At 37.7% G+C, this 13,784-nt stretch overlaps 1 protein-coding gene across 2 annotated transcripts; it reads right to left on the reverse strand.

Moving 5' to 3' along the window:
* Positions 1–4,908: 4,908 nt before the first annotated feature.
* Positions 4,909–13,035, reverse strand: LOC133926690 (zinc finger protein CONSTANS-LIKE 9-like). Of its 2 annotated transcripts, none has more exons than XM_062372715.1 (5): positions 12,753–13,035; positions 10,049–10,744; positions 8,852–9,067; positions 6,394–6,692; positions 4,909–5,773 (listed from the first exon to the last, which is right to left on the reverse strand). In XM_062372715.1, exons 2-5 carry the CDS (start codon positions 10,637–10,639, stop codon positions 5,644–5,646), a joined length of 1,236 nt encoding a protein of 411 aa, XP_062228699.1. In that variant the 5' UTR covers positions 10,640–10,744; positions 12,753–13,035; the 3' UTR covers positions 4,909–5,643. The 2 variants fall into 2 exon arrangements, with proteins under 2 accessions (XP_062228699.1, XP_062228700.1); XM_062372716.1 differs by having other exon boundaries at positions 8,852–9,052; positions 12,753–13,031.
* Positions 13,036–13,784: the final 749 nt, after the last annotated feature.

A 13,784-nucleotide genomic window follows, 5' to 3' on the forward strand; every position in this document is an offset into this window, starting at 1 on the left:
CAAGTGAGAGGGAGAGAGAGGTAAGGTGTGGGTCCGACCGATGGGTCCCACGTATAAGAGAAAAATATCATTTTTAACTGCGAATTCTATTATTTTCTCTCCAAAATTTCTTTCTCTTATCCAAATGATTTTAAATGAATTGCTTTACAGTTACACAGCAAAATCACGCAAAATTAAATATAATGCTTAAGAAGCATATTTATGCTTAATTATGTAATTACGGATTTTGGGATGTGACAGTGGGATTCCTTTTAAGCGTCTCTATGGACGCCTTACTAACTACTCTTTTTGTCTTTTTAGATGTGTTTTTTACGTTATTCTCGCCCTCTGTGAACGTACCAAACTAACCGCTCAATCTATTGAGTGCATCTTTCTTGGCTACATTGCTAGGGTCGTATGTGTTGGGACCCTGTTGCTCGCCAGATGTGCATTTCTCAGGATGTTACTTTTGATGATCCTCATCCCTCCTATCCTCGTACATCTCCTTCCACTTCTTTAGCTTTCTTGGTTGAGCCATTGTCCTTTCTCACCTTTCTTGCTATATCCATCATTGTTTCTTCTTTTTTTTCCCTAGACACCATTGGTGCCCTCTCCTGTTGTGCCTTCTTTGGTGTCTTTCATGCCTTTGCCTCCTCCTTCTTCTGGTATTATTGAGCCTTTTTCTTTCCACTACACTCGTTGTTCCCGTGCTACTTCACATCTTGTTGTGTCGCCTTCTCATGAGCCATCTCCTTCCAGTAATTCAGTTCATCCATCTTCTCCTTGCTATTCTCTTTATGATCGCTATTTGATTCGACCTCTTGGCCGTTTTGGCTTTACTGGTGTTGTTCTTGCCAAGCTGTCTTCTTATCATGATGCTGATGTTCATCAGGAATGGTAGCATACGATGGCAAATGAGTTTGCTGCTCTTGACTGCACAGACACGATACATATTGTTCCTCTCCCCCCACATGTTCTTCCTATCACATGCAGGTGGTTTATAAGGTTAAGACTCACTCTGATGGTTCTCTTGAGCACTACAAGACTCATCTTGTCACTCGTGGTTTTCAACAGGAGCATGGTTGTGACTATGATAAGACTTTTGCTCCAGCGACCCACATGACTACAATGCGTACTCTTCTAGTTGTTGCCTTTGTGCGTCAGTGGTCTATCTCCTAGCTTGATGCCAAGAATGCCTTAATGATGAGTTGTGCGAGGAGATCTACATCCACTCACCGTCTGGGTATTCTGTTCCTAAGGGCATGGTTTGTCGTCTCCGTTACTCTCTTTATGGCCTTAAGCAAGCCTCTCGAGTTTGGTTTGACCATTTTTCTTCTGTGATCATTACCGCTGGTTTTTCTGCTAGTATTCATGATTATTTGCTCTTTGTTCACACTTCCTCTCATGATTGGACTCTTATTCTCTTGTATGTTGATGACATGATCATAACATGATATGATTATGAGTATATTGCTTTTGTGAAGGATCATCTCATTGAATAGTTTCTTATGTTCGATATTGGTCATCTTCGTTACTTTCTTGGGATTGAGATCTCTTCTACTTTTGAGGGCTTCTTTCTGTCCCAAGAGAAATATATTCAGGATCTCCTTCATTGTGCTTCTCTCACTGATGAGTGTGCTGTTGAGACTCACATGGAGCTTAACCTTCAGCTTTATCCACCGATGGTGAGCCTCTTACGGATCTCACTCGCTATCGTCATCTAGTTGGGAGTCTTATTTACTTTGGTATCACTCATCCTGACATTTCTCATGCAGTGCACATCCTCAGTCAATTCATTTATGCTCCCACTTAGCTCCACTATTATTATCTCCTACGTGTTTTGCGCTATACTCGTGGGGACTATCTCTCATTGTCTCTTTTTTTCCACACTCTAGCTCTTTATACCTTCGTGCTTATTCTGATGCTACTTGGGCTAGTAATCCTTCTGATCACCGGTCTTTTTCTGCCTACTGTATTTTCCTTGGTGATTCTCTCCTTGGTTAGAAGACTAAAAAGCAGACCACGATTTCTCATTCTAGTGCAAATGCTGAGTTGCGAGCCATGACGTTGTTGATAGCGGAGCTCAGTTGATGATGATGGTTACTTGAGGATTTTGGTGTTTCTTCTCTAGCACCTACTCCTCTTTACTCAAACAATACATGTACTATCAATATTATTCGAGATCCGGTGAAGCATGAGCTCACCAAGTATATTGGTGTTGATGCTTCTTATACACAAACACATGTACATGATGAGGTGATTGCTCTTCAATATGTTCCTTCAACTTTAGTTGACTGATTTCTTCATAAAGACATAGAGTATAGCTCTGCACAGATTCTATCTCTCCAAACTCAGTGTGGTTGATCCCCTATGAGATTGGTGGGGGTGGTACATATATATAGTCATATGTGTAATATCCCCATCATATAAGAGGTTTTGTGCATATTAACACATGTACATGTATATATACTGATCCAGGACCTACAAAGAATACATGTTGCTATTTCTTAAAAAAACATTTTACGAGGTTCCGCACTAGCTCATTATGTGTCATTTCAATCGTATCATTTTTATTGATGCAAACATATTTGTTTCATCAGTGATCGTGTTTTTGCCGCCAAAATCCAAAAATAGACAACATACGACACCACGAAAGGAGACAACATGTTGGTGTATTTACAAATTTAGCATGTGTATTTGGCACCTTGTTTATCGAAAACCCAATTTCAGTACGTGACGCACCAAAAAATGGTGGGCCTGATAGTTTTCAGCACCCGAGATGATGAATACAACACTATGCACAATATTCAGCACCTTAGATGTCGAAAATGGACTATATTCGAGGTGTCGAATACACACGGGCATCGGCGGAAGGACGTACGGGAAGAAAGCTAGTAGTTGTTGTACACGTGTGTTTATCTTTTTTATTTAATTCTTGATTTATTTGGGAGTATAAAAGTAGTCTAAAAATTCTAAACATTTTTATGAGTAAACTAGAGTTCACTAGCAACCCTTTTTAATTGGTTTGATCCAAAAAGAGTGAACCAATATTTAATTAAGATTATCTAAATAAGACTACTTTTATAAATTCTAGAATTTTTTAATGCCTCAAATAAATTCCAAAAATCTAGAAAAATTCACTAATATTCTTCTCATGTGATGTACTAATTTATAAAAATATTTTCAACCCTGGGTTATTTGGTGAGAAAATAAGTTCCTTTGTAATGCTTTATTTATATGCATTTGTATCTTTTCATGTGATATTCTCTTTTTAATTCAATTTGAATAAAAATAAATTCAAACATGCATAAAACCTACAATCAAGAGGTAAGTTCACCAAAAAATCATTATAACCAACTTAATATCATCATTGCATACACAAAACAAGTGCATAATATATAATGGTTGGCTTAATAGATGCATGACAAGAAACTTTGTTATTGTGCTATTTAATTAATTGATTGTGTTTCTTTCTAGTTTCCTGTTGATGATAATTGATAACACAGTTCTTGAACCTCTTAGATTAATATTAATCCTCTTCTTGCTATTTTCTGTGCTTCATTTCTTCCTTGGTTCTCTCTTACTGCTTTGAGATATGACATCCACATCTACATGCTTGTTATCTAGTTGTTTAAATTTTAGATATATTACTTGCCATATTTAATTGATAAATATTAAAATTTGTTGTATCACTACCACTTTGAAAAGATAGATGTAAATATATATTCGTAATTTCTAGGTTCTATGCTTCTTAAGTGTCTGGCTTTACTATCTTATTAGTTGTTGTGAACCTGTTATACATACATGGTTCAATCTGAACATAATATTTGCCTACAAAATAGCAATAATACATGATGATCAAGGAGACAAGCGTATATTATATTTACAGATTTTAGGCTAGCATAGTTACTAACTCTTAAAAAAATACATAAGGCTAGAAAAGTGCATAAGGGTGCGTTTGTTTGGAAAAGTGCATAAGTAAATAATTTATTTTATTCAAATTGAATTAAAAAGAGAATATCACATAAAATGATAAAAATGCATATAAATAGAGCATTACAAATGAACTTACTGTTTCATCAAATAACCTAGGATTGGAAATATTTTTATAAATTAGTACATCACATGAAAAGAATATTAGTGAATTTTTCTAGATTTTTGGGAATTTATTTGAGGCATTAAAAATTGCTAGAATTTATAAAGGTAGGCTTATTTAGAGAATTTTAATTAAATATTGGCTCATATTTTTTGGATCAAACTAATTAAAATAGGTTGCTATGAACTCTAGTTTTCTCATAAAAATATTTAGAATTTCTAAACTACTTTTATACTCCCGAATAAAATCAAAAATTAAATAAAAACATAAACACACGTGTACAATGACTGCTTGCTTTCTTCAGTACTTCCTGCCACCACCGCCTATGTGTATTCGGTACTTGAGATGTCAAATGTGGCCTTATACACGTATTTAACACCTCAGGTATTGAATACGGTTCGTTTTTTACATCTAAGGTGCCGAATACAGTATACAATGCCACATGCCATATTCAGCATCTTAGATGTCAAAAATTACCAGGTACACCCTTTTTCAGTGCCTCGCATATCGAAATCGGGTTTTTAGTAAACGAGATACCAAACACATATACCAAATTTACAAATACATCAATATATTATCTATTTTGGTAAATACAGTACCATATATTATCTATTTTTGAATTTTTACATGTTTTTGCTTTTGACTCCAATGTTGGCAAATGTCCGTCCATACGTGTCTGAACTCTGAAGCGAAGAGGTTAACCAAAAGTAGCATTTCCAGATTGCAATGGCCGAACATACCACCCGTGCCTAATGCTGCAATAATGCAATTAGGATATTGATCTTAGCAAACATAGAAGCCAAGTACTGATCTAAAATATAAGCAAGCTTCCGAGCTAAAATATGAGGTAGCATTTCTTCTGAGCTGGTTACAACAATACTTTCCACAAAAAATGTGAAAGGCCATCTCGATCGATGGATTATCTTATTTTGTTACAAATACAAATAATAGCACTGGGTCAGTCTGATGGTTGATTTGGGCAGAGGGAGCCCAGAAAGCTGGTGCCAGTAGCATGAGTTCCATCACCAACTTAAAAATATCAAACTAACCACCAGTTTGTCTCCGACCTGGTATTTACACATTCTGACATTCATAACTGCACGAGCACTCCAAATTTACATAATAATAAACAACGCAGGAGGAGATTTCATAGGTCACATCTACCGCCGTCTTTGTCTAATCGGGAAGAACACCGCCAAAAACACCACAGCAAGGGTAGGTGGATGTCACCATCATCATTAGTAAGCAGAAAGGTGATCAAAATGCAAGGGTCTGCTTGGTCGTATTGGACTAATTCACAAAAGGTGGAGAGTGACTCAAATCGCTCCTCCAAAAGCAACAAAAGATGCGAATTCCGTCCACTGTACAGAAGGAAAAGGAGAAACGGCATGCAAAAACTTCTGAAACATTCAAATATTTTTGCCTTTTTGTCACTGCTTCATCTCTTTTTTTTTTTCATTTTGGGCACGGTCTTACCCAGTTGCTTGGAGTGTCGGTGCTTTTGTGCCAGCTGCAACAAGCCTTTGGTTTAAGTTTGCTATCCTAACTCTGGATGATGGCCATATGCTTCAGTAACTCCTTGTTTCACAGAGTGGATCGTAGTCATATGCTTCACCGGCCTTAACAAACCGTCCTTTGACCCTCTTTCTCACATCTGCCCTAGCCTTGCGAGAAGCATACCTGATCTTCTTGTCGAATCTGTCAGAACAAACAGTTTATGAAACATAATCAGTGAGCTAACAAAAAGAAAAGCAGAAGATATGAGCAGGTAAGCCAGCAAATGTGAGATATAGGCCAGTAGCATGTCAGGAACATTAACACGTCAGCATTGGCAGTCTGACGAAACAAAAGAATAGGTTAGGAATATAGCTACTTAAGAGCCTAACCACCTAGAACTTTGTATGTTATGATTAGGATAAAACTAGGAAAACTAAAAAATACAAATTGTGAGTTTAGCAAATATTATTGAATAGTTAAAAATCAGTTTAATTATTAAAAATTAGAAACCAGTTTAGTAAAAGGAAACACAAGGGTTCCTTTGGTAAAAAAATAAAAAACAGTTTAATAAACAATGTTGTCACTAACGCTATCCTATCCAAAGAACTTAAAACCTGTATTTCTTGACCAACTACATCTTTTTGCTAAATCAAGTAAGAAACCTCATCTAAATGACCACTTACGGTGTTATAAAGTATTTAAAATGCTGATAGTGCTATAAAGTTTAGCAACCAAAATTCTTTGCTGAGTTCTCCTATCGTACAAATCAGTACAATGTTACAAGTGAAAGTGCAGAAAAGATTTATATGAAATGTACTTACTTTCTTCTCTTCTTCTTTTCCTTGTATCGTGTGATAGCACTGTCTCTACTAGCTCCAGCAAATGAGCCCTCAGGCCCAGGAGGATGCCAAGGAGGCTCACCCATAAGGAACAATGATACCACACAATCTTGATGATCTCCAGCACTGCTCTCACCAGTCAAACCGGAAAAGGAAAGAGATAGACTGGACCTAGCCTGCCTCACAGGGATACAAACACTGGAATCACCTTTCACTCCTGGATTCGACATCCCAGAGTCAGCAGATACTGCATTGCTATTGGCTGGCTGCATCAGCTTGGGCTGTGGAAAAAAGCATGAGACATGAACCCTATAATAACCATATGATGAAACACAAACAATGAAAGTCTAATTAACTCCAAACACAACTAAGTATGGAAAAACTTCTGAACAAATGGACCATGGGATCGGCTGACAACAATTGAATGCTCATTGATTAGAATCTACAAACCTAGTTCCAATTACTTCTTGAACACAACCACATAAACTAGTTATTAAAATGGCAAACAGTCAGAAAGGAGGAAAGAAGTTTATTCAACTGAATTGAGACAGGCTCGTCATCCAACACACGAACAGAAAGAAAAAGTTCCTACCTTTTTACACTTCAGAATGTGTGCCTGTTCTCAACAGTTTATCAATATATATTCCCAGGAATATATTTGATACTCCCGGGAGGATGTACTCCTACATACGTATCTCATTATATAAGAAGTATCTCGTGTGATAAATGAAATATACATAGAGCATGTAAGTATATAAGATCATCCAAGTGGTATGTACTGTTTTCTAGTGGTTTGCACATATTTTTTTGAGTGTATTACATTTTATGTACAAATACAAAGGTATTATTAAAATCTAATAAAATTGATGGACTCCTTTTCTATTTTTTCATGTAATTCACATTAGAGTATCTTAGAATAAATATATAAGTATACTCATAGTGACAAAGGAGTATATCAAGTTCATAATAGGGAGTATGTACTCCCCGAAGTACAGACTAGTTTTCTATATATATATGTATGTATGTATGTATATATATATGTGTGTATGTATGTGTGTGTATGTATGTGTGTGTGTGTGTGTGTGTGTATGTATGCGTAGTTACTATTTATACCGTGCACATCCCTGTTACAATCCGAAAAAACTATGAGTTACACTTGTTAGGTAGATTAGTTACAACCACACGTCCAAAAGTACATAATTATAACCCCAGATTGGCCTGCGCACTGTGAGAAAGTATGCATGCATACATGTAGGGAATCTTTTGTTGATTTTAATCGTTAAAATGCAACATCTCTAAAACCACATATTCGATTTCGATCCGTTTGAAGCATATTGTTGGAAAAAAATATGCTTAACAAAATGAGATCCATGAAGACTATATTTTGATAAAGTTTTAGGATTGTAACGGAGTTACATCCATATAAATCACCCAATTGCGCTTTGTGTTATACTGTAATTACAACTTGGGTTGTTAGTTGTAATTCAGAAATAGCAAAGTTACAATATGCTGAATAATATAATTACAATATATTAGACACTAGTTACGACAACATAGTTACAATATGGTAGATACTCTAATTATGAGAATGCATTGTCGAGTGAGTACTAGTTACAATATAGTAGATACTCTAATTACAACATGCTAGACAATCTAATTATGACATGCATTGTTGAGTGTGGACTAGTTACAATATGATAGACACTCTATTTAAAACATGCTAAACAATATAGTTACAACATTGCCGATTGCAACATGGTCACAATTAGTTACCATCGATCAGCCTGGACAGGTAAGTTGCAATCTCGCTATGTATATAATTTTAACAGCTCTATGCCTATAGTTGCAACAGATAGTTACAATCACTCTATACTCCGCTACTCACGAGGTGGGAACATGATTAGTCATCTAGTGGGCCTGCAGGGTAGTGGGATGGTGGGATTCCTTTGACCATGCATGGGTGGTGGGAGTTGGCTCATCGGGTGTTGTTGGTTGACAACAGGTGCATATGCGCAGCTCACACAACCAGTGTGCAGACCCACAAAATGGATATACAGTGTATGTGTGTGTATATATAATATTTAGAACTGCGAACTCTAGCTAAAATTATGACTACAATTGTATAAAAGGTCAGTCTGAAAGATATGAGTTGCAATGACAAATAACCTACCAGTCTTTTCATTTAGTACCTTGAGGACAAAATATAATTGCAGCTTTTCTCAAATAGGAAAACCATGACTCGCATTAAGGCCTTACATTGAATTTTGATGTGGTAACATGAAATTGAACATCTTATAAATTAGGCAGCAAGGGAGGATTACGGAATTGAATAAAGTAAGTTGAGTGGATAGAGAACATTGAAGTTATGAGAACGTCTGCACATGAATGTGAACAAGTCTAAAGGATTAAGAAAACAAGCTATTGTTAGCAAACTGCAAACCTCATCAGCATTCCCAGCAAGCGCTTCCTTCATTTCAAAGTAGCTGTCAATTCCAGCGTCATCAAAGAGTTGCTCTGTTTGAATATGAGAGGTGCCAAATAGTTCTTCATAATTTTCAAAAGCCAGGTCAACATCATCCACACAAAAATCTTCATATATGCTGTCTTTGCTGAACATATCTTTGTCTGGCGTATAGGGCACCTGAACAAGGAAACCCTAAGAACACATTAGTGGCATATTGATATTTGAAAAAGCACGGCATGGAAAGAAAAAAAGGGCAAAATTTTTCACATGCCGTACAGAGAAAGGAACATATGAGATGATCAAATAAATCCTTTCTTTGTACAGCATCTGTGAATTTCCCAATTTTTTCCCACTGCCAAAAGAAGGCAAAGGGCATAGATAATATAAAAATTGTCCAGTGTAGGAATTACTTAGGTGTGTTCAGGTAACATAAATTAGCACCTGATCTACATTCATTTGCGGATACCACACAATGAAAGTAATAAGAAGATTGATACTGTGCTCAATTTTTCAAAAGGAATGATGACCCAAAAAGGAAAAAAGAATGGCACTAAATTTACTTGGTGCAAGGAAAATCATATGTGAGTTATCGAAATATGCATTAAGTTACAGAACACTTGTACACAAGCATATTGACATAAGAGCACAAGTACCAGAGTTCTTCATTAGGCTAACCTTCTCAGTGAGCATATCATTCCCATGAGACCATGACTCATTTGTGTAATATACACATTTTTTCTATCATAAAACATGTGTTATCATTCATTTTACATCTATCCATATATGATTGAAGTACATTCGTTTTTTGTCATCTTAGACAGATCGGGATATGCAATTATGTTCAGCAACATCCGTTTCCCTATTTATTGTATTATCATGCATCATACAATACATTCATAAGCTTTTTGGTACTTGTTATTCATAATTTATTGTTTTATATTATTGTTTGTTAAGTACATTCACATGAAAATGCATGCAGACAACAGATCGTACAAAATGGAATAAAATTATGACATATACTAGTTCAAGCAAATGATAAATCATCAACTGTATGGAGGAAAGCTGTTGGTTATCTTACATCCATGGCATATGTGAGTAGAATATGCAGCAGCAGAGGTGAATAACTTAATTCTATGTAAGAGGGATGAGGGATATGTTAAAGCCTTAAAGCACCTTAGGTGTTGAAGAATCCATGGATCCAGCTGTCTGATCAGTAGCAAGTGGAAGCAGGTTCACACCAGCTCCTGAAGATGAACCTACCAGAGACTTAGGCCTGTCACAAGTATCAAGATCACTCATAAGTGTTGCACTAGCTATATCTAACAAACTATTGTCCCCTGCAGCATTGCCTTGATTACTGATACCACTGTCGCTGATGCTCATCAGGCTTATTCCCTGCTCACAGTTCGGCACAGGAGCTACATTAGGAATATCCGAAATGAACGACCAGATTCTTGAAAGTTCTGCAGATGACGGGCACCCTGAGTAGCAATTTATAGTCTGCCTTTTGTGTCCAGCAGCTGAGGATCCAGCACTATGGCCATTCCAGTCACAATTTTGGCAAAGTGAGGCATTTTCTACTAGACAGCGGACCATGGCAGGCTGGGAAGCACACCGATCACACAGAAGGGTCCTTGTATGGCGCCGAGAAAGAGCATTAGCTGAATGCACATTACGATCACATGATAAGCACAAGGATGCTGCATCTGATCGGCAGTAAACCATGGACCTCTGCTCCCCGCAGAAATCACAGAGAGCGCCCATGACCTTTGCTATCGGCAAACTTCAAACCAACTTTAGAAGCAGTTATGTTTGTCGCCAACAAACTTTTCTTCACAGCGTTTCCAGATAAATCAAGTTTACAAGAACCTGTGCAGTATTGATAAGCAATTGTTAAAAAGAGTGATACTAAATCAATAACCATTTGGACTCTTTGCGTCAGTAAGAATATTACTGGAAGCATTTTTATTTCATGAATTAGTACCCCATACATTTAATGGTGTGTGCATGGCAGTATGATGATGAGGCAATGACAGAAATATTGCTACTTGCGGTTACTATGACAAAGGCATCCACCCACACAGCAGGTCACTTTTTCAATTCAATCCAAGAGAAATGTTCAAAACAAGAAGCTACAAGCATGTGCACCCATCAACGTCTTACATCACCGACTAGTAATATAAAATCAGTACTTCCTAATTAGGACATATTACTTCCATCTACATTAAGACAATTCTAGGTTTCACTGGACTCATTCAATCCGTGGACTCTGCCCCAATTTGCCGACCAACGCATAAAGAACTACAAATCCCACTACAAAAGTACAGGCAACTACTCTTGGAATCTTCTGTCTCGTCACATATTATAACTCCAGCTCCCCACTCATTGCTTGCAAGAATACAAGTATATATTCCGCGAGGTCACTAGGTAATGCGATTCCTAGAGGAGATAATGTGCAAGAAATGGAAGCCAACCATCACAAGACACCAAAATAACTACATTTAGAGTCAACCAAAATAACTACATTTAATTAAAAAAAACTATTCTATGAAATCTCAACTTTTCCGAACAACTAAGGACAGCACGCACAACACTAATATAGTAGGGAGGAAAGTAATACTCCCTCCTTTCAAGAATACAAGACTCCGTTCAAGAATACAAGACGTATTTTATTTTAGCTCGGTCTTCAAATTAGACTTTGACCATTATTTTCTCACAAAATATATAGTTTATAACTACAAAACTAATACATATGAATCTAGTTATAAAATTTTTATACACTAAACATACTTATAATTTTGATCAAAATATATAAATATATATTTTTATACACTAATTGTTGATCAAAATATATATAATTGACTTTTTTAAAAACAAAATACGTCTTGAACGGAGGGAATATGAAACAGGAATGATTGGAATGATGTAATAAGCAAACATAGACCACCTAACGCTGATTTTATTGAAGGAAAACTATTCTGAATAAGCAGAAGGTTACTTTTCACGAAAAATAATATAAAATGGTTGCTTGGTAGCATCGGACAGCCAGATGGGGAGAAGAAAAAGGAAAAAACAATGAAAAAAATGTCAGTCATGAACTTACGTGTGCAAACCAAGTTATAAAGAAGCTTACTTTATTTGGAAATTCTGCTTTAATGATAGAATCAAATATCTTGGGGAAGCGTGCTCATATGCATGAAACAAATACAGGTATGAACCTTTTTAAAGTGCTATCTTCCATCGTTTTTTCACGTAAGCACGTTATGGGAGGATATAGCTATTAAAAAAATACTGCAGATTTCGACAACTCATAGAAGCAAGACAAAAAAAAATATTATTAAAAACCGTGAAATTTAAGGTGCAAAAATGATCTCGTATTGAACATTGAAGAATCAGCCCAAGCCGGAAGCAAAAACATAATAACAATTTTAGTTTAGAAAAAAAACAGCAAAACAAAAACTGTTTTCTTACAGTATTCAAGCTTTTCGTCAACTGAACTGAAACAAGAACACAGTGCTCACACGTATTCAGCAGAAATCATTTTACACATGGCACTCCTGAAAACCGAGGATTTGGGGAACATCCGGAAAAAGTCATACCACCCAAAACCGAGCAAGCCACACAAGCAACGCAGCAAGAGAAGGCGAACATGAGCCGGACAACGAAAATCCGATCCCCTGCTAAAAAACCGAAGCAGAGCCCAAATCAAAACACCCGGAGCCAGAGCCACCGTATCCTGACGAAGAGGCCCTCCCAAACTCGATCCACATCCAAAACCCCAACAAGGCAGCAACCAACCAACCGCAAAGGTGCAAAATTCATCGGGCACGCCGCCCAAACAGAAACAGCGCAGGAAGGGAGAGGAAGAATCACGCACCGGAGGCAAGCGAAACCGCGGCGGCTCCTCAGATCCGCCGGCGCGACGGCCCCGGAGCGGCCGGCTCGGCAACCCCTGAACCCTGGGCCCGACCACAAATCCAGGAGCTCCTAGAAAGGGATCAGAACCCTAATAAAAGTAGTTTTTAGAGAGATTGAGAGGGGCGGAACGCAGAAACGAGAGAGGTGCAGATGCAGCACGAGAGAGAGAGGATGGGAAGGGAAGCGGCGAGCGACAGTGGTAGCGTAGAGTAGGCGCGAGAGAGAAGAGCAGGGGATGAGGTGGCGGGGCCCACAAAAAGGAAAAAGGGCGGCTCGCTTTTCTGCGCTTTTCAGGGGCAGGAGCGTCATTTCAAGACCGGATAAGGGGGAGAGTGCGCGAGGGAGGAGGGCAGGCACGTGTGCAGCCTCCAGGTCGTGTCGTCACGTCTCGGAAACCGCGGCCTCCTTCACTCCGTCACCTCCACCGGTCACTGACAGCTTGGCCTGACAGGCGTAGACCCACATGTCGGTGGAAACTGTAGGGTCAAAACTGGTGACAGTGCGTTCGAGTGGCGTCACTGTTGCCCTAAAAGTTGAGGGACGCACACTGCGCCTGCCATTTGACTTGTCCGTCCGCACAGGCGCAGCGGTGTACACTTGGCTGGGTCGCAGGATAGTGGGCCCGTGTGTTCTGACGAAACAGTGGCATCCCACGCCCTGCCCATTTTGGTGCGCTGGTTATACGGATCGAAACGGATTGAATACTTATGAATCGAATTTGGATAGTATGATTTTTTATATTTTAATATAAATGTGAATATAGATTTGAATATTTTTGAATACGAATTGGACAGTTTGAATACGAATCCGTATTCGGATATCTATTCGAACTTCGAAATTCAGGTCGGAAATTTAAATTTTTGAAAAAATTGACTGAAATTTGATAAAATTCGACTGAAATTTGTTCTAATTTGATTGGGCCGGAATTTTAGAATTTTTTTTTTCAAAATTCATGTTGGAAATTTAAATTTTTGATCAAATTTAACTGAAA

Source organism: Phragmites australis, chromosome 8, assembly GCF_958298935.1.
Source record: "Phragmites australis chromosome 8, lpPhrAust1.1, whole genome shotgun sequence".
Classification (NCBI taxonomy): domain Eukaryota; kingdom Viridiplantae; phylum Streptophyta; class Magnoliopsida; order Poales; family Poaceae; genus Phragmites; species Phragmites australis.

What these genes read in the sequence shown, in the direction of transcription:
- LOC133926690 (XM_062372715.1), bottom strand. Translation starts at nt 10,639, where the DNA reads ATGGGCGCTCTCTGTGATTTCTGCGGGGAGCAGAGGTCCATGGTTTAC. An exon ending in TTGCTGGGAATGCTGATGAG is followed by an intron (nt 6,693 to 8,851) that starts GTTTGCAGTTTG and finishes TTTTTTCCACAG; the next exon opens with CCCAAGCTGATGCAGCCAGC. An exon ending in GAAAAGAAGAAGAGAAGAAA is followed by an intron (nt 5,774 to 6,393) that starts GTAAGTACATTT and finishes TTGTTCTGACAG; the next exon opens with ATTCGACAAGAAGATCAGGT.